The sequence below is a fragment of the Protomyctophum parallelum genome (genome assembly GCF_964188405.1).
Source record: "Protomyctophum parallelum genome assembly, chromosome: 18".
Lineage (NCBI taxonomy): Eukaryota > Metazoa > Chordata > Actinopteri > Myctophiformes > Myctophidae > Protomyctophum > Protomyctophum parallelum.
The window spans coordinates 45,541,630-45,564,004 of NC_139716.1; the positions used below are offsets into that span (position 1 = coordinate 45,541,630).

The following is a 22,375-nucleotide window of genomic DNA, read 5'->3' on the forward strand; positions in this document are numbered from 1 at the left end:
AGAGAGGGGGGTGGAGAAAGGGAGAGAGAGAGGGGGGGGGAGAGGGAGAGAGAGAGGGGGGAGAGGGAGAGAGAGAGAGAGAGAGAGAGAGAGGGAGCGAAGCAGAGAGCGAGCAACAAGTGAACATACTGAATTCCAGCAGCATTTACTTTTCTTTCTATCTTCCTATTTTTTTTATTTTTTTTTAACAGGGTGTTTTTTTTTGGGATTATCAGACAGGACAGGAGGAACAGGTCAGGGGTCAGGACCCCTGACCCCGGACAGGACAGGACAGGAGGATGATGGGAGTTGGAGTTCACAGTCTTTTCAGAGCAGAGTGTCGTCTGTGCATCCTCCCTCCAGGCCGTAGCGGAACTCCTGAAGGTTGGAGACGCCGTAGAAGTGGATGAAGGCCGCCGCCACCACCAGCACATGGAAGATCTGGTGGGAATGGAACTACGATACCCAGAGAAGACAGTGTTAATGGACTACAACGCCACCACCAGGACATGGAAGATCTGGTGGGAATGGAACTACGATACCCAGAGAAGACAGTGTTAATGGACTACAACGCCACCACCAGGACATGGAAGATCTGGTGGGAATGGAACTACGATACCCAGAGAACACAGTGTTAATGGACTACAACGCTACCACCAGGACATGGAAGATCTGGTGGGAATGGAACTACGATACCCAGAGAACACAGTGTTAATGAACTACAACGCTACCACCAGGACATGGAAGATCTGGTGGGAAGCTCTGATCATGAGTAAAATATAAATGCTTCCGTCATACAGTCTGGAGCAACGGAAGCTCTGATCACGAGTAAAATATAAATGCTTCCGTAAATGCTACTGGTGGTAAGAGACTCACCGCTCAACCCAAACACACCTCTCTGTTTTTACTAAAACTACAACATGACGTCACTGAGCCGCGGTGGTAAGAGACTCACCGCTCACCCCAAACACACCTCTCTGTTTTTACTAAAACTACAACATGACGTCACTGAGCCGCGGTGGTAAGAGACTCACCGCTCACCCCAAACACACCTCTCTGTTTTTACTAAAACTACAACATGAGGTCACTGAGCCGCGGTGGTAAGAGACTCACCGCTCACCCCAAACACACCTCTCTGTTTTTACTAAAACTACAACATGAGGTCACTGAGCCGCGGTGGTAAGAGACTCACCGCTCACCCCAAACACACCTCTCTGTTTTTACTAAAACTACAACATGACGTCACTGAGCCGCGGTGGTAAGAGACTCACCGCTCACCCAAACACATCTCTCTGTTTTTACTAAAACTACAACATGACGTCACTGAGCCGCGGTGGTAAGAGACTCACCGCTCACCCCAAACACACCTCTCTGTTTTTACTAAAACTACAACATGACGTCACTGAGCCGCGGTGGTAAGAGACTCACCGCTCACCCCAAACACACCTCTCTGTTTTTACTAAAACTACAACATGACGTCACTGAGCCGCGGTGGTAAGAGACTCACCTCTCACCCCAAACACACCTCTCTGTTTTTACTAAAACTACAACATGACGTCACTGAGCCGCGGTGGTAAGAGACTCACCGCTCACCCCAAACACACCTCTCTGTTTTTACTAAAACTACAACATGACGTCACTGAGCCGCGGTGGTAAGAGACTCACCGCTCACCCAAACACATCTCTCTCTTTTTACTAAAACTACAACATGAGGTCACTGAGCCGCGGTGGTAGACTCACCGCTCACCCCAAACACACCTCTCTGTTTTTACTAAAACTACAACATGACGTCACTGAGCCGCGGTGGTAAGAGACTCACCTCTCACCCCAAACACATCTCTCTGTTTTTACTAAAACTACAACATGACGTCACTGAGCCACGGTGGTAAGAGACTCACCTCTCACCCCAAACACACCTCTCTGTTTTTACTAAAACTACAACATGACGTCACTGAGCCGCGGTGGTAAGAGACTCACCTCTCACCCCAAACACATCTCTCTGTTTTTACTAAAACTACAACATGACGTCACTGAGCCGCGGTGGTAAGAGACTCACCTCTCACCCCAAACACACCTCTCTGTTTTTACTAAAACTACAACATGACGTCACTGAGCCGCGGTGGTAAGAGACTCACCGCTCACCCCAAACACACCTCTCTGTTTTTACTAAAACTACAACATGACGTCACTGAGCCGCGGTGGTGAGAGACTCACCTCTCACCCCAAACACACCTCTCTGTTTTTACTACTCTGGTTCTTCAGGTTGTGTCTGTCAGGTGTGGATAAAACACTCACTGACACACAGTTCCTTTACATTTTGACAGCCAGTGAGCTCTGGGAATTCTTTCTGACATCAATCATCCTCCGGAACTTCACACTAGACTAGGCTGTGCTTTCATTCCTACAGATAGCATCCAAGAATGAAAAATAATAATGCTATTTTTGTTTTGTTTTATCTCCACTTTCCTACAGATAGTCTGTAGGACACGGAGCTGATGTCTAAGCAGTGTTGTTTCCGTCGACTAAAACTAAGACGACAAATGTTCGTCGACTACCTTTTCCACTGAAGAAAACTAAATGGAAACTAAATTAAAACTATGCTATGGTGACTAAAAACTAAGACTAAATATACTGACAATTTCGTCAACAAATAAAAACTAGACTATGTTAGTTAGTTAACTATGTTAGGAAGGGACTAGTGGACAAGAGATCCAGTATAAGTCATTTTACACTTGGTTGCATGCTGAAAATAGCCGATCTACAAGCTCACAACGCGTCAGGGTTAGGGTTAGGGTTTAGGGTTTAGGGTTAGGGTTCAGGGTTAGGGTTAGGGTTTAGGGTTAGGGTTAGGGTTTAGGGTTTAGGGTTAGGGTTTAGGGTTAGTAGTACATGAACCTGTGGATTTGCGCCCTCTACCGATATTGACGTCAGACTTCAGTGCTCTAATATCACTGAATGTTTAACCCAGATTAACAGGAATGCTAGGGGGATAGTAGGGGGATGCTATTGCTAGGGGATAGTAGGGGAATGCTAGGGGGATAGTAGGGGATGCTAGGGCGATAGTAGGGGGAAGCTAGGGGGATAGTAGGGGTTAGGGGTGTCAAAAAAAATCGATTCGAATTAGAATCGCGATTCCCGTTATGAACGATTCAAAATCGATTCATAATTTCCAAAAATCGATTTTTTATTATTATTTATTAAAAATCTTTTTATTATTTTTTATTTTTTAGATTTTATTTCTGGTTAGTTACAGGAGTTTTCACTACATGGTGTTTATAATATGAAATGTAAGCTCACCCTAACCCTCACCCTTACAGTAAACATCATGTCTTCAGTCATATCACTACATGGTGTTTATAATATGAAATGTAAGCTCACCCTAACCCTCACCCTTACAGTAAACATCATGTCTTCAGTCATATCACTACATGGTGTTTATAATATGAAATGTAAGCTCACCCTAACCCTCACCCTTACAGTAAACATCATGTCTTCAGTCATATCACTACATGGTGTTTATAATATGAAATGTAAGCTCACCCTAACCCTCACCCTTACAGTAAACATCATGTCTTCAGTCATATCACTACGGTGTTTATAATATGAAATGTAAGCTCACCCTAACCCTCACCCTTACAGTAAACATCATGTCTTCAGTCATATCACTACATGGTGTTTATAATATGAAATGTAAGCTCACCCTAACCCTCACCCTTACAGTAAACATCATGTCTTCAGTCATATCACTACATGGTGTTTATAATATGAAATGTAAGCTCACCCTAACCCTCACCCTTACAGTAAACATCATGTCTTCAGTCATATCACTACATGCTGTTTATAATATGAAATGTAAGCTCACCCTAACCCTCACCCTTACAGTAAACATCATGTCTTCAGTCATATCACTACATGGTGTTTATAATATGAAATGTAAGCTCACCCTAACCCTCACCCTTACAGTAAACATCATGTCTTCAGTCATATCACTACATGGTGTTTATAATATGAAATGTAAGCTCACCCTAACCCTCACCCTTACAGTAAACATCATGTCTTCAGTCATATCACTACATGGTGTTTATAATATGAAATGTAAGCTCACCCTAACCCTCACCCTTACAGTAAACATCATGTCTTCAGTCATTTTCAAGTTAATCACTTCAGTTGGCTGGAGTAGATGGTGATGAAATGTATTGAATCAAGAATCATTTTGAATAGAGAATAGTTTCGAATCTGGAAAAAAAATCTTTTGAATAAAAAAAAAATCGTTTTTGGAGAATCGAGAATCATAGAATTGAAAAAATCGATTTTGAATCGAATCGTGACCCCAAGAATCGGAATCGAATCGAATCGTGGGACACCCAAAGATTTACAGCCCTAGTAGGGGTAATGATGCATAGTGGTTAAATGATGAACTGACCCAGATGTCACACTTCCCAGGGAAGAACCTCTCAGGGATGCGTGCGGCGTAGAGCCCCGCCCCGGTGATGTACATGGCCCCCATCAGGTAGAACCAGCCCATCTGGCCCACCGTGGTGGCCTTCACGAAGCCCTCCTCGATGGTGAAGTGCATTGTGGGTACGATGCCGCTGAGACCCAGGCCCATGAACACGCCTAGAGGAACAACACAGGGAAAAAAAACTACCTCAGGACCTTCAGGTGGTCTTTACACGCCTAGAGGAACAACACAGGGCAAAAACTACCTCAGAACCTTCAGGTGGTCTTTAAAACTACCTCAGGACCTTCAGGTGGTCTTTACACGCCTAGAGGAACAACACAGGGCAAAAACTACCTCAGGACCTTCAGGTGGTCTTTAAAACTACCTCAGGACCTTCAGGTGGTCTTTACACGCCTAGAGGAACAACACAGGGCAAAAACTACCTCAGGACCTTCAGGTGGTCTTTACACGCCTAGAGGAACAACACAGGGCAAAAACTACCTCAGGACCTTCAGGTGGTCTTTACACCAGGACGGTGTTCATAGAAACTACCTCAGGACCTTTAGAGCTTCCGTTGCTCCAGACTGTACGACGGAAGCATTTATATTTTACTCATGATCAGAGCTTCCGTTGCTCCAGACTGTATGACGGAAGCATTTATATTTTAATCATGATCAGAGCTTCCGTTGCTCCAGACTGTACGACAGAAGCATTTATATTTTACTCATGATCAGAGCTTCCGTTGCTCCAGACTGTATGACGGAAGCATTTATATTTTACTCGTGATCAGAGCTTCCGTTGCTCCAGACTGTACGACAGAAGCATTTATATTTTACTCATGATCAGAGCTTCCGTTGCTCCAGACTGTATGACGAAAGCATTTATATTTTACTCGTGATCAGAGCTTCCGTTGCTCCAGACTGTACGACAGAAGCATTTATATTTTACTCATGATCAGAGCTTCCGTTGCTCCAGACTGTATGACGAAAGCATTTATATTTTACTCGTGATCAGAGCTTCCGTTGCTCCAGACTGTACGACGGAAGCATTTATATTTTACTCATGATAAGAGCTTCCGTTGCTCCAGACTGTATGACGGAAGCGTTTATATTTTACTCATGATCAGAGCTTCCGTTGCTCCAGACTGTATGACAGAAGCATTTATATTTTACTCATGATCAGAGCTTCCGTTGCTCCAGACTGTACGACGGAAGCATTTATATTTTACTCATGATAAGAGCTTCCGTTGCTCCAGACTGTACGACGGAAGCATTTATATTTTACTCATGATAAGAGCTTCCGTTGCTCCAGACTGTATGACGGAAGCGTTTATATTTTACTCATGATCAGAGCTTCCGTTGCTCCAGACTGTATGACGGAAGCATTTATATTTTACTCATGATCAGAGCTTCCGTTGCTCCAGACTGTACGACGGAAGCATTTATATTTTACTCATGATCAGAGCTTCCGTTGCTCCAGACTGTATGACGGAAGCATTTATATTTTACTCGTGCTATAGGCCCTGTGGTGCAGCTATAGGGCAGCTATAGGCCCTGTGGCGCAGCTAGATGGTTACCTGCTCTAGTAGGCCTGTGTCTGGGCGTAGAGAAGCGGTCCCACTGAGCCACGATGATGGCGGCGATGCCCAGAACACACACGATGGTGAGGTAGATGAGGCGGGGCTGAGGGGAGCAGTAGAACGAGTAGTAGAGCCACGGGACGAACGAGCCCATGATCAGGAGGGCAATGCCAGAGTAGTCCAGCCTGGAGAGGAGAGGAGAGCAATTCACTTAGACTGGAGAGGAGAGCAATTCATTTAGACTGGAGAGGAGAGGAGAGCAGTTCATTTAGACTGGAGAGGAGAGCAATTCATTTAGACTGGAGAGGAGAGGAGAGGAGAGGAGAGGAGAGGAGAGGAGAGGAGAGGAGAGGAGAGGAGAGGAGAGGAGAGGAGAGGAGAGGAGAGGAGAGGAGAGGAGAGGAGAGGAGAGGAGAGGAGAGGAGAGGAGAGGAGAGGAGAGGAGAGGAGAGGAGAGGAGAGGAGAGGAGAGGAGAGGAGTTCATTTAGACTGGAGAGGAGAGGAGAGGAGAGGAGAGCAGTTCATTTAGACTGGAGAGGAGAGGAGAGGAGAGGAGAGCAATTCATTTAGACTGGAGAGGAGAGCAATTCATTTAGACTGGAGAGGAGAGGAGAGGAGAGGAGAGGAGAGGAGAGGAGAGGAGAGGAGAGGAGAGGAGAGGAGAGGAGAGGATGCCATATACCATGCTTTGGTACCGGGGACCCATTAGAATAATTACATTTCTGTTCTCACTATGGGTTCTGTTCTCACTATGGGTTCTGTTCTCTCTATGGGTTCTGTTCTCACTATGGGTTCTGTTCTCACTATGGGTTCTGTTCTCACTATGGGTTCTGTTCTCACTATGGGTTCTGTTCTCACTATGGGTTCTGTTCTCACTATGGGTTCTGTTCTCACTATGGGTTCTGTTCTCACTATGGGTTCTGTTCTCTCTATGGGTTCTGTTCTCACTATGGGTTCTGTTCTCACTATGGGTTGTGTTCTCACTATGGGTTCTGTTCTCACTATGGGTTCTGTTCTCACTATGGGTTCTGTTCTCACTATGGGTTCTGTTCTCACTATGGGTTCTGTTCTCACTATGGGTTCTGTTCTCACTATGGGTTCTGTTCTCACTATGGGTTCTGTTCTCACTATGGGTTCTGTTCTCACTATGGGTTCTGTTCTCACTATGGGTTCTGTTCTCACTATGGGTTCTGTTCTCACTATGGGTTCTGTTCTCACTATGGGTTAGGGTTATGGGTTCCTACAGAATGGGTCAAACATGGAGTCTTACTTGGAGAAGGTGCGAGAGACCTTCTCAGAATGGGTCAAACATGGAGCCTTACTTGGAGAAGGTGCGAAAGACCTTCTCAGAATGGGTCAAACATGGAGCCTTACTTGGAGAAGGTGCGAGAGACCTTCTCAGAATGGGTCAAACATGGAGTCTTACTTGGAGAAGGTGCGAGAGACCTTCTCAGAATGGGTCAAACATGGAGTCTTACTTGGAGAAGGTGCGAGAGACCTTCTCAGAATGGGTCAAACATGGAGTCTTACTTGGAGAAGGTGCGAGAGACCTTCTCAGAATGGCAGTAGACGGTGTGGAACAGCCAGGAGAAGCTGAGGCAGAGGACGGCTCCCAGGAAGAACATCCCGAACACAACCTTCTCCTGGAGCGGGGCCATGAAGTAGACGTTGGGCCTCAGCATGGTCAGCGTGCCCAGACAGATGAACAGGATGAGGCCTGGGAACACAGGAAACACATGAAACACATGGTCATAAACACATGGAACACATGGTCATAAACACATGAAACACATGGTCATAAACACATGAAACACATGGTCATAAACACATGAAACACATGGTCATAAACACATGAAACACATGGTCATAAACACATGAAACACATGGTCATAAACACATGAAACACATGGTCATAAACACATGAAACACATGGTCATAAACACATGAAACACATGGTCATAAACACATGAAACACATGGTCATAAACACATGAAACACATGGTCATAAACACATGAAACACATGGTCATAAACACATGAAACACATGGTCATAAACACATGAAACACATGGTCAGAAACACATGAAACACATGGTCAGAAACACATGAAACACATGGTCATAAACACATGAAACACATGGTCATAAACACATGAAACACATGGTCATAAACACATGAAACACATGGTCATAAACACATGAAACACATGGTCATAAACACATGAAACACATGGTCATAAACACATGAAACACATGGTCATAAACACATGAAACACATGGTCATAAACACATGAAACACATGGTCAGAAACACATGAAACACATGGTCAGAAACACATGAAACACATGGTCATAAACACATGAAACACATGGTCATAAACACATGAAACACATGGTCATAAACACATGAAACACATGGTCAGAAACACATGAAACACATGGTCAGAAACACATGAAACACATGGTCATAAACACATGAAACACATGGTCATAAACACATGAAACACATGGTCATAAACACATGAAACACATGGTCAGAAACACATGAAACACATGGTCATAAACACATGAAACACATGGTCATAAACACATGAAACACATGGTCATAAACACATGAAACACATGGTCATAAACACATGGTCATAAACACATGAAACACATGAAACACATGAAACACATGGTCAGAAACACATGAAACACATGGTCAGAAACACATGGAACACATGGTCAGAAACACATGAAACACATGGTCAGAAACACATGAAACACATGGTCATAAACACATGAAACACATGGTCAGAAACACATGGAACACATGGTCATAAACACATGAAACACATGGTCATAAACACATGAAACACATGGTCATAAACACATGAAACACATGGTCAGAAACACATGGAACACATGGTCATAAACACATGAAACACATGGTCAGAAACACATGAAACACATGGTCAGAAACACATGAAACACATGGTCAGAAACACATGAAACACATGGTCAGAAACACATGAAACACATGGTCATAAACACATGAAACACATGGTCAGAAACACATGGAACACATGGTCATAAACACATGAAACACATGGTCAGAAACACATGAAACACATGGTCATAAACACATGAAACACATGGTCAGAAACACATGGAACACATGGTCATAAACACATGAAACACATGGTCAGAAACACATGAAACACATGGTCAGAAACACATGAAACACATGGTCAGAAACACATGAAACACATGGTCATAAACACATGAAACACATGGTCATAAACACATGAAACACATGGTCATAAACACATGAAACACATGGTCATAAACACATGAAACACATGGTCATAAACACATGGTCATAAACACATGAAACACATGGTCATAAACACATGAAACACATGGTCATAAACACATGAAACACATGAAACACATGAAACACATGGTCAGAAACACATGAAACACATGGTCAGAAACACATGGAACACATGGTCAGAAACACATGAAACACATGGTCAGAAACACATGAAACACATGGTCATAAACACATGAAACACATGGTCAGAAACACATGGAACACATGGTCATAAACACATGAAACACATGGTCAGAAACACATGAAACACATGGTCAGAAACACATGAAACACATGGTCAGAAACACATGAAACACATGGTCAGAAACACATGAAACACATGGTCAGAAACACATGAAACACATGGTCATAAACACATGAAACACATGGTCATAAACACATGGAACACATGGTCATAAACACATGAAACACATGGTCATAAACACATGAAACACATGGTCATAAACACATGGAACACATGGTCATAAACACATGGAACACATGGTCAGAAACACATGGTCATAAACACATGAAACACATGGTCAGAAACACATGGTCATAAACACATGAAACACATGGTCATAAACACATGAAACACATGGTCATAAACACATGGAACACATGGTCATAAACACATGAAACACATGGTCATAAACACATGAAACACATGGTCATAAACACATGGAACACATGGTCATAAACACATGGAACACATGGTCATAAACACATGAAACACATGGTCATAAACACATGAAACACATGGTCATAAACACATGAAACACATGGTCAGAAACACATGAAACACATGGTCAGAAACACATGAAACACATGGTCATAAACACATGGTCAGAAACACATGAAACACATGGTCATAAACACATGAAACACATGGTCATAAACACATGAAACACATGGTCAGAAACACATGGTCAGAAACACATGAAACACATGGTCATAAACACATGAAACACATGGTCATAAACACATGAAACACATGGTCATAAACACATGAAACACATGGTCAGAAACACATGAAACACATGGTCAGAAACACATGAAACACATGGTCATAAACACATGGTCAGAAACACATGAAACACATGGTCATAAACACATGAAACACATGGTCATAAACACATGAAACACATGGTCATAAACACATGAAACACATGGTCAGAAACACATGAAACACATGGTCAGAAACACATGAAACACATGAAACACATGGTCATAAACACATGGTCAGAAACACATGAAACACATGGTCATAAACACATGAAACACATGGTCAGAAACACATGAAACACATGGTCAGAAACACATGGTCAGAAACACATGAAACACATGGTCATAAACACATGAAACACATGGTCATAAACACATGAAACACATGGTCATAAACACATGAAACACATGGTCATAAACACATGAAACACATGGTCATAAACACATGAAACACATGGTCAGAAACACATGAAACACATGGTCATAAACACATGAAACACATGGTCAGAAACACATGAAACACATGGTCATAAACACATGAAACACATGGTCATAAACACATGAAACACATGGTCATAAACACATGGAACACATGGTCATAAACACATGAAACACATGGTCAGAAACACATGAAACACATGGTCATAAACACATGGTCATAAACACATGGAACACATGGTCAGAAACACATGGTCAAGCTCGTATGAGCTTGTAGATCTGCTATTTTTCAACAGCTAAAGCATAACATGATGCTAACACCAAAATGGGTTCCCGCCCCAGAATGGGTTAATAGTAGAGATGTCCCGATACCATTTTTTTCAGACCAAGTACGAGTACTTTCTTTTAAGTACTCGCCGATACCGAGTACCGATACGAGTACTTTTAATTTTTATTTTACCCCCTTTTTTCTCCCATTTAATTTCATTTTCATGTACGGTGACCAGATCCAAACTGCTCATTTGAGGGACAGAAGTATTGCTTGAGTGGGACCAGTGGGACCAGTGGGACCCCGCCCCCCCCCCATCCCACTGGTCCCACTCAAGCGATACTGGAGTACCGGGTTAGCAACGTACTACTTGAGTTACTATTAAATGCCTTGATGTCATAGTCGACCATATATAGGCCTATTGGCTATCATTTATAAACTCCTCTGGTGTCTCACATTTTGTTTTAAAATCATGCTTTAATTTTTATTTGTATGCCATTTTAACAGGTTTAACAACACAGGAAGAGACAATGAGAGAGCTTTACAACAGAAGGCCAACTATTAGGGCATTTGAACAATGATGCAATTGCCTGCCAGTCACAATGTGGGACAGACAGGGTCTCAATCTGTGGGACACCGACCTGAACAGTTTTGGAAAATGAGGGACTGTCCCACGCAAAGAGGGACATCTGGTCACCCTATCTTCATGCCTTGTGCTTCTAATGATACTGTAATGTTGAATTACCACAATAAGAATAGCCTGAAATGATTTAGAAAATAATCCAAAATGTTTTTTTTTTCTTTCTTATTAGCAATGACACATTTTGTTCTATTCAAACACACTATTATTATCATCGTTTTGAAAGAAAAGTGTTGATGTTGTATCGGTGCCTTTCTTTCATTATGCTCGAGGCAAAACAAATCACCTATGGTCCCCGACTCCCTGAGGCAAAACAAATCACCTATGGTCCCCGACTCCCTGAGGCAAAACAAATCACCTATGGTCCCCGACTCCCTGAGGCAAAACAAATCACCTATGGTCCCCGACTCCCTGAGGCAAAACAAATCACCTATGGTCCCCGACTCCCTGAGGCAAAACAAATCACCTATGGTCCCCGACTCCCTGAGGCAAAACAAATCACCTATGGTCCCCGACTCCCTGAGGCAAAACAAATCACCTATGGTCCCCGACTCCCTGAGGCAAAACAAATCACCTATGGTCCCTGACTCCCTTTCATTATGCTCGAGGCAAAACAAATCACCTATGGTCCCCGACTCCCTGAGGCAAAACAAATCACCTATGGTCCCCGACTCCCTGAGGCAAAACAAATCACCTATGGTCCCCGACTCCCTGAGGCAAAACAAATCACCTATGGTCCCTGACTCCCTGAGGCAAAACAAATCACCTATGGTCCCCGACTCCCTGAGGCAAAACAAATCACCTATGGTCCCCGACTCCCTGAGGCAAAACAAATCACCTATGGTCCCTGACTCCCTGAGGCAAAACAAATCACCTATGGTCCCCGACTCCCTGAGGCAAAACAAATCACCTATGGTCCCCGACTCCCTGAGGCAAAACAAATCACCTATGGTCCCTGACTCCCTGAGGCAAAACAAATCACCTATGGTCCCTGACTCCCTTTCATTATGCTCGAGGCAAAACAAATCACCTATGGTCCCCGACTCCCTGAGGCAAAACAAATCACCTATGGTCCCCGACTCCCTGCCAGGGGGGCAGTCAGCCAGATATTTCGTGAAGCCTCATTTGAAATCGGTAGTTCATATAATGGCCTGTTGTGGCGCTGGACTGGACCCAAAAAGCCCCATAGCTCCATAGAGGCCCATGTACTTTGGCCCAACTTCACCTAGACTGTATTACCTTAATAAACATGGTCATGAATACTTTCTTCTTCCAGTCACTAGTTTAAAGTCTCATTTCTAATGTCATAATATTCTTTTTGGAAAATTATGGTCCCATTTATAAAATAAATGACCATAAAGTCGCGTATGTTCTGAGGGGCGTGGCTACCGTTACAGTCTATGATCGGGATTCCCCTCCCACTCGAGTCAAAATAAAAACCAACGGAGAAGAAGGGGGGAAGTCCCGCCTCGTTGTCTGGGCCAGCCAATGGCCAGCTGGTCCAAACCGGAGCCAGCCAATGGCCAGCTGGGCCAAAACGGATCTAGAAAGATGGCGACTTACAGTGCATTAGAATGCAAGGGATTTCAGGCTTCATTTTACGTTCATGTTAGACCCGGGGAACGCTTTGTCCATATTTTTTACAGTCTATGCTCCCTGCACATGTGCGGGGGAGGGGTGGGGGTGCCGGCGCAAAGAAAAACAACACACATGCCAGTTTTCTTTACGGCAAAATAAAAGCTGCGGCTTTTAATATCTATATGAGGATTTTAAGGACGTTGTGCTTATAACTACAAGGAGATTCCCCTTATCTGTAGCCTATACACTAGTCATGGATTGCTTTGTTGGAACTCGTCTGATGGAATAACCTTTAACCCATTCTGAACGGGCACCCATTTTGGTGTCAGCATCACGTTATGCTTTAGCTATTTAAAAATAGCAGATCTACAAGCTCATATCGCGCCACCGAGTGGCGCGATACGAGCTTGTAGGTCTGCTATTTTTGAAAAAAATCGAAGAACGACTGACATTTTTAGAATCTGATCTCAGGTCAGAATGGGGTAATCAGACCAGTGTGTGTCCAGTGGAAACCTGGTATGAATCTGATCTCAGGTCAGAATGGGTTAATGACCTGGGGCTGCGTCGAGTCACAACGTAGGTTAATTAATGCTCATTTATTAATCTAATAATGCTGCCCGCTGAATATACACACACACACATCTACACTTCATGGAGACCTGGTGGTCTGATATAAATGAAATAAATACTTTGAATGTGCTCCTGCTACAAGTAGAAAGGACAACTATCACTATCAACATGATAATGTATTCATCTGATCTATATAAACATAGATGCCGATGGATCTCCGTTCTACACTTGTCAGTCGTCGTTGATGCTTGTAGATCAGCCGTTTTGGGCGCTTTGCTCATGTTGCTGCCGTGTTGGCTCAGACTTGCTCCCGCTGCGTTGAGCGTTCAGCCTATAGTGTCAATTGAATGTCGTAGTACTCGTCTCAAAGTATCGGGGCCGGCTCCGATACTCGAGTACGAGTACTTTAGGCTAGTATCGACCGAGTACCCGATGCCAGTATCGGTATCGGAACACCTCTAGTTAATAGGGAGGGAACAGAGCTGATCTACAAGCCCACAGCGCGTTGCCTCAGCGACGCGGTGTGGGCTTGTCTCTCTGCATGGATGTTAGTTGTCGAGGAGGGTAGAGACAGAGACGGCATTGAAGCAACATGATTAATTAAAGTTTCTTAAACGTCATTTTTCAAGTGAAGTTTATGGGAGGAAACTTTTGACCCATTCTGAACGGGAACCCATTTTGGTGTCAGCATCATGTTATGCTTTAGCTATTGAAAAATAGCAGATCTACAAGCTCATAGCGCGCCACCGAGTGGCGCGCTACGAGCATGTAGGTCTGCTATTTTTGAAAAATCGAAGAACTTTTTTTAAAAATCTGATCTCAGGTCAGAATGGGTTAAGAGAGGGGACAGGAGTCTTGCGCCCCATGCTGCCTGGGTTGCCTCACTGCATTGAACATGCATGTGCGCTGCACAGCATTGAATCATCATCAACCCACCTCGAACGCGTGCCTGTGTGTGTGTGTGTGTGTGTGTGTGTGTGTGTGTGTGTGTGCTATGTAAATAAGGGAATGTACATTGCTAGGCACGACATAATTGTTGACCTATTAGCTAAAGGACATCAGTTCATATGTTTCATCATCTGCCAAAATGTAAGCACTCACGTGTTTCAACTGCCATGTTCATGCACAATAATGAAAATTATGCTTTTCCAGATGTCACAGCTAATACACCAGATATTGTTGTTGTTGATGAGGACAGTAGAGAAGTGACCATTTTGGAAGTGGCATCATGTACATTTTGACCACAGTCTGGAAGAGGCATTCCTTACCAAGGTGATTAAGTACCAGCGTCTTAAGGATGCTATTATACAGCTTGGCTACAGATGTAAACTACTTGTGTTCATATTTGGAAGCCTCGGTAATGTCCACAAATCAGTGGTGAGGGGCCTGCAGATTGCAGGCATGCCCAATAAGCCGAGAGCTGATCAGGCATCGGCAAAATTCTGTTCAGTGACAGTGCAATAATTGGCAGTCGCCATATATGGAGAAGGTGATGCTTTCTGTACCCGTGATCTGTATCCTGAAGCACTGAGTTTTCAAGTTTGCGCATCCACTATTGTTTGTGTTCAAGAAATGTCTTGTAAAATGTGAACGCAAATAAAGATGTTAAATGTGATCACGGCGTCCAAGAGGCCCAGTCAGTTTAGAGCTTGCGGTCTAACTTCGAAGAGAGAGGTGGCGAAAAAACAAGAAAAAAACAACAAATGTGTCCAGATGTTCCTCACCCTAACAGATGTGTCCAGATGTTGCTCTCACCCTAACAGATGTGTCCAGATGTTCCTCACCCTAACAGATGTGTCCAGATGTTTCTCTCACCCTAACAGATGTGTCCAGATGTTCCTCACCCTAACAGATGTGTCCAGATGTTCCTCACCTAACAGATGTGTCCAGATGTTCCTCACCTAACAGATGTGTCCAGATGTTCCTCACCTAACAGATGTGTCCAGATGTTTCTCTCACCCTAACAGATGTGTCCAGATGTTGCTCACCTAACAGATGTGTCCAGATGTTCCTCACCTAACAGATGTGTCCAGATGTTCCTCACCCTAACAGATGTGTCCAGATGTTCCTCACCCTAACAGATGTGTCCAGATGTTCCTCACCTAACAGATGTGTCCAGATGTTTCTCTCACCCTAACAGATGTGTCCAGATGTTGCTCACCTAACAGATGTGTCCAGATGTTCCTCACCCTAACAGATGTGTCCAGATGTTCCTCACCCTAACAGATGTGTCCAGATGTTCCTCACCTAACAGATGTGTCCAGATGTTGCTCACCTAACAGATGTGTCCAGATGTTTCTCTCACCCTAACAGATGTGTCCAGATGTTCCTCACCCTAACAGATGTGTCCAGATGTTCCTCACCTAACAGATGTGTCCAGATGTTGCTCACCTAACAGATGTGTCCAGATGTTCCTCACCTAACAGATGTGTCCAGATGTTCCTCACCTAACAGATGTGTCCAGATGTTCCTCACCCTAACAGATGTGTCCAGATGTTCCTCACCCTAACAGATGTGTCCAGATGTTGCTCACCTAACAGATGTGTCCAGATGTTCCTCACCTAACAGATGTGTCCAGATGTTCCTCACCTAACAGATGTGTCCAGATGTTGCTCACCTAACAGATGTGTCCAGATGTTGCCCGTCTCCGTGTGGATCCTGAAGATGCTCCCGAAGCAGGCCCTGAAGGAGGGCATGGGCGGGCGGTGTCCGTGGAGCAGATAGTCGTTGTCCTTCAGCCAGTCTGGGAGCACGTGGAACGGGATCACCCTCCAGCGGCCTTCCCACACCTGGAGCGAACATAACAGTTATTACCGTAATTTCCGCACTATAAGGCGCACCTGATTAAAAGCCGCACCAGCCAAATTTAGGGGAAATCCCAAATATGTCCGTATACAAGACGCACCGGACTAATAGCCGCAGGTGTTTTAATGATTAATTACCATATGTAAAGGTTTCACCATGGGTACGGTCGCCCCTTTTCCATCTCGCCCCACTATTATACTGATTATATAAAAGGTATTATCATATTAATTTATCATTGTTAAGTTCACTCTGCATATCCATGGGCATAATGGGCTAAATCAGGAGAAATGTGTTTAATAAAAAGAAATGAACTGGTCCTAAATTAATTTAATTAAGCAGTGACCGTCTCTGTGTCGTTATTCTTTCTTAATTGTAAAGAGTATAGAGATCGACTACTATACAATCAAATACATCTGTATACAATATAATTTCAGATTTCAGAGAGGGAGGGAAATTCAGAGAGGGAGAGAAACAAACATTAAAACACTTCGGGTGCGAGTAGTTTGGTATTCCGTGCACAGAGGGGATTAAAGAGAAGGCTGTTGGTGGAAGCTTCCATTTTATTACAATTTTAGCAAACAAGTTGCATATTTGCATAACTTCAAGTGTTACCATGTAGTGCAATACGGAACATGTACTGTGCTGTATAAACTACTCTGTACTGTATGTATAGCGTTTCAGAAACAAACTTTAACATGTTTAACAGCATTCAAGAAACGTGTGCGCTCCCAGCGCATCACTTAATGAGGCAATGGCAATGGCAAAATTACCCGTAAATGTAATATGTAGTGCTATTAATTAAAAGCATTCAAATGCCTCTAACACGGCAGTAGGCCTACAGGTGCAGTAAACATGGCTGCTTAAAATATAACCAGCCTACCTCGTCTTCAACTTTTAGGATAAGGTGCAGTAAGAATGTAACAAAAAAAAGTCAGTCATTAATCCACTCGCGAACCGCCAGTAATGTGATCCGTTGTGCATTGGTTCGAGTGTAGTATAGCGTTAGTATTACTCCTCATCTTCGTCTTCGTCCTGTGTACTAAAACCAGCAAAGTCCTCTTCTTCAGTATCGGAAACGAACAGCCTCAGGGTGGCTTCGACAGCCGCACTCCCTCCTTCGTTGTCGCTCTCAAAACCAAGGAACTCCTCTTCGTCACTGTCGGATTCGAACATCCTCTGAAGGGCCTCGTCAGCCGTGGCGGCGTCCTCCTCTTCATTGCGCAGCAGTCCAGCCTTTCGAAACCCGTTGATGATCGTGGTTGTTTTCACACCTCTCCATGCTGTTAGGATCCACTGGCAGACTTGCGCAAAAGTTGCTTTTCGCATCCGACCCGTTTTGGTGAATGATTTCTTGCCGCTCGTCATCCATGCCTCCCACTGAATGCGTAGTCCCACTTTGAACGCACGATTCACACTGATGTCGAGTGGCTGCAGATGCTTGGTTGTCCCCCCAGGTATGACAGCTGGAATGGAGTTTGTTGCCTTGATGGCTGCTTTCACAGACTCTGTTATATGGGCCCTCATGCTGTCCAAAACGAGCAATGCTTTTTTTTTGCGAAAGAATCCCCCGGGCCGCTTCCCGTAGCACTCTACCAGCCACTCCTTCATGACGCTTTCCATCATCCACCCTTTCTTGTTGACTTTAAATGATATGCCTTTCGGGATCTTTTCTTTTGGCATAGTCATCCGCTTGAAAATCACCATTGGCGGAAGCTTTAATCCGGACGCGGTGCAGCCCAGAACACAAGTGGAATTCGTTCTCTCGTGGCCAGTGGTTCTCAACGTGATGGTCTTGTCGCCCCTCTTGTTAACGGTCCTAGTGAGAGGCAGGTCAAACGTCAAAGGCACTTCATCCATATTTATGATCTCGTCCGGTCCGATGGAATGTTCGCCTATGTTTCTTTGTGTGAATTCGCGGAAGTTTGTTATTTTTTCCTCGTAGTCGGGAGGGAGTTGCTGACACACAGTCGTCCGCGCCCTGATGGACATTCCTTTTCTTTTCATAAATCTGAGACACCAGGATGGTCCACCTCTAAAATCTTCGATGTTCATTTCGGTGGCGACTGTTTTGGCTTTCAGTCGGATCTGCACGGTGGAAACACCTCGGCCGTCCGCTCTTTGTGTGTTCAGCCAATCTTCAAGATAGTTTTCAAGTTCGGGCCATCTGCTTTTATTGCCTCTGAAAGCTTTTTTAGCCTTCTTGCATTGAGCCAGTTCTTCACGCTGGCCTCGCCATCGTCTCACCATTGATTCGTTTATGCCCAAGGTACGTGCAGCAGCTCTATTTCCTTCTTTAACCCATTCTGACCTGAGATCAGATTCATATGAGGTTTCCACTGGACACACACTGGTCTGATGAACCCATTCTGACCTGAGATCAGATTCTAAAAATGTCAGTCGTTCTTCGATTATTCAAAAATAGCAGACCTACAAGCTCGTATCGCGCCACTCGGTGGCGCGATATGAGCTTGTAGATCTGCTATTTTTCAATAGCTAAAGCATAACATGATGCTAACACCAAAATGGGTGCCCGTTCAGAATGGGTTAACAGCCAGATCGACTGCCTTTAATTTAAAAGCTGCATCATATGCACTTCTTCGTTTGTTTTCCATTTTGCGCAAACTGCCTCGCTCTTGTAATGTCTATCTTTCTTTGCTAAGTTGCTCTCGTCCTGTCTCTCTCTCGTGCTGCTGTTGTTGTTCTCGCGATCTGACTATCCCACTCTTTTCCGCCCTCCGACCTTTCCTGCCCACAGCTTAAAGGTGATAGGCCGTTAGCCGGGCGATTCCCCGTAATTTGGGCGATTCCCCGTAATTTGGGCGATTCCCCGTAATTTGGACGATTCCCCGTCATTTGCATTTTGAACGGATCGTTCACGGAAGTGACCGGATCGGTTTCGTTCACCAAAAAAAACTAGTTATTTTGATTCGTTCGTTCATGACCGACTCATCTCTAATAGTAGTGGGTTACCCGGATGTTCTTGTCATGTTATGATGATGCGATCCATGCTTGTTGTTGTTACGTTTCTAAGTTTAAAGTAAAGTACCGTACAGATTGCCAACAACTGAGTCATTCTTTCAGACACTATATAACAATATATATAATCTACAAAACTAGCGTCATTCGCATTGTTGACCTATATCTACCATATTAATAGACCAACTTTCGTTCAATTTTGACCCCTCTTCACATGGTACTATTTTCTTTGTGTTCAGTATCACTGCGCCGCATAGAACACCATAGTAGTGCTGCCGTGCCGCGGCAGGATACATTACCAAAGCTAGGTGCTATGCAGCTGCCCCGGGCCAGCTAGTTAGCTGGATAGCACCTAGCTTTGGTAATGTATCCTGCCGCAGTGCCGTGGCAAGGCAGCACTATGGTGTTCGATGCGGCGCAGTGATACCGAACACAAAGAAGCCACATGTGAAGCCATAGACGGCGCTACACTATATAAATTAACGTTATTTAAAATAATAAAAAATGCTGTGCAAGTTTTCGTGAGACGGTGCCGTGGGTAAGCGTTGTGAGCTAGTAGATTAGTTATATTTGGTTGGGAAACACTGTCTTGTGATGGCTCTGCGTTAGCTGTAAAAATCCACAGATAAGCCTCACCGGACTATAAGCCGCAGGGTTCAAATCATGGGTAAAAAGGTGCGGCTTATAGTCCGGAAATTACGGTAAACACATTCAGGAACGGGATCACCCTCCAGCGGCCTTCCCACACCTGGAGCAGACATAACATCATTATTAAACACATTCAGGGACTGGAACAAAACAACATCCATTCAATACGTCGAAATACAGAAAAGAAATCCCTTTCTGGTCAGAAAGTACGTGTGGAGGGGGGGGGGGGGGGCTCAGTTTTAAAAACTTCCGCTCTAAAATAAAATATATTCAATGATTTTCGACACATTTTCACGATTTTTCAAAAATAGCAGATCTACAAGTTCACAGCGCGGCACTCGTGCTATGAACTTGTAGATCTGCTATTTTTGAACTTGTATATCTGCTATTTTTTAACTGGTAGATCTGCTATTTTCCAATACCTAACGTTTAAAATAAGGGTGAAAGTGGTTAAACACTAAAGGTGGATTCCCGTCCTAGACGAGTTCATGTCATTCACTCTGAACCCAGACCTGGACAACAGGATGAATACATTATAAATAAATGAATAGAATCATAAATAATGCATTGAAACTCGACGCGGCGAAAACAAAGCTTTGTTTGAATTGGTAACTTCAGACACTGGAGTAAAATATAGCAAGCTGCACAATTATTATCGTCTAAAATCCAAAAGTACCTCCTCGAGAATATCTTTTGGCGTTTGGTGTTTTAAGCATTCTGTTCTACTTTAGCTATTGAAAAATAGCAGACCTACAAGCTCACCTAAGATTTGTAGGTCTGCTATTGTAGAAAAATCGAAGAACCACTGACACAGAAACATATCTTTTTCAGAAAACTGTCAGGATGTAGAAGACAATTTTAGAATCTGATCTCAGGTCAGAATGAAAACTGTCAGGATGTAGAAGACATTTTTAGAATCTGATCTCAGGTCAGAATGAAAACTGTCAGGATGTAGAAGACAATTTTAGAATCTGATCTCAGGTCAGAATGAAAACTGTCAGGATGTAGAAGACATTTTTAGAATCTGATCTCAGGTCAGAATGAAAACTGTCAGGATGTAGAAGAACATTTTGTAGAATCTGATCTCAGGTCAGAATGGAAAACTGTCAGGATGTAGAAGACATTTTTAGAATCTGATCTCAGGTCAGAATGAAAACTGTCAGGATGTAGAAGACATTTTTATAGAATCTGATCTCAGGTCAGAATGAAAACTGTCAGGATGTAGAAGACATTTTTAGAATCTGATCTCAGGTCAGAATGAAAACTGTCAGGATGTAGAAGACATTTTGTAGAATCTGATCTCAGGTCAGAATGAAAACTGTCAGGATGTAGAAGACATTTGTAGAATCTGATCTCAGGTCAGAATGAAAACTGTCAGGATGTAGAAGACATTTTTAGAATCTGATCTCTGATCTCTCGGGTCGAAATGGGTTAGACAAGACTATGCTTTCTATCCGTTCAGCCTGAAAGGAGTTCAAACTAGAAAAAAAAAGTGTGGTTGCCACAGTCGCTTACGTAGGCCCCTCCCACTAATATTGCCAGCCAATTACAATGTCGCGTCACCCCTGTGATCATGCGTAAGTAATTCGGAGGGGATTTAACCCCAAAGAAATCATGTTTTTGCGACAAACGGTTACATTTCTCACATTTGTGGCGCCCCCCTATGGATGAAAAGGGAATCAATTTGACATATGGCTTAACGCATTCTGAACGGGAACCCATTTTGGTGTCAGCATCATGTTATGCTTTAGCTATTGAAAAATAGCAGATCTACAAGCTTACGAGGCTATTTTTGAAAAATCAAAGAACGACTGACATTTTTAGAATCTGATCTCAGGTTAGAATGGGTTAATCAGACCAGTGTGTGTCCAGCGGAAAACCTCGTATGAATCTGATCTCAGGTCAGAATGGGTTAATCAGACCAGTGTGTGTCCAGCGGAAAACCTCGTATGAATCTGATCTCAGGTCAGAATGGGTTAAGTGCGTACAGTCAAAACTGTGGGAGGCTTTAGTGCGACATAAAAAAGACTACTCCAGTGAAATGATAAGTGGAATAATAATAATAAAAATAACTGACTTTGTGGACAAACTC

The 22,375-nt window shown here is 43.6% G+C and overlaps 1 protein-coding gene across 2 annotated transcripts in view; it reads right to left on the reverse strand.

Annotated features, from left to right (window-relative positions):
* Positions 1-223: 223 nt before the first annotated feature.
* The window catches only part of adipor1a (adiponectin receptor 1a), a 36,788-nt gene continuing 14,636 nt past the window's right edge, over positions 224-22,375 (reverse strand). For both annotated transcript variants that reach the window (XM_083789294.1, XM_083789295.1), the window contains 5 exons: positions 16,472-16,643; positions 7,531-7,717; positions 5,997-6,184; positions 4,403-4,596; positions 224-435 (listed from right to left, as the gene is read on the reverse strand). In XM_083789294.1, the coding sequence (XP_083645420.1) occupies positions 307-435; positions 4,403-4,596; positions 5,997-6,184; positions 7,531-7,717; positions 16,472-16,643 (870 nt within the window). In that variant the 3' untranslated portion in view covers positions 224-306. The remainder of the gene's footprint in view (positions 436-4,402; positions 4,597-5,996; positions 6,185-7,530; positions 7,718-16,471; positions 16,644-22,375) is intronic.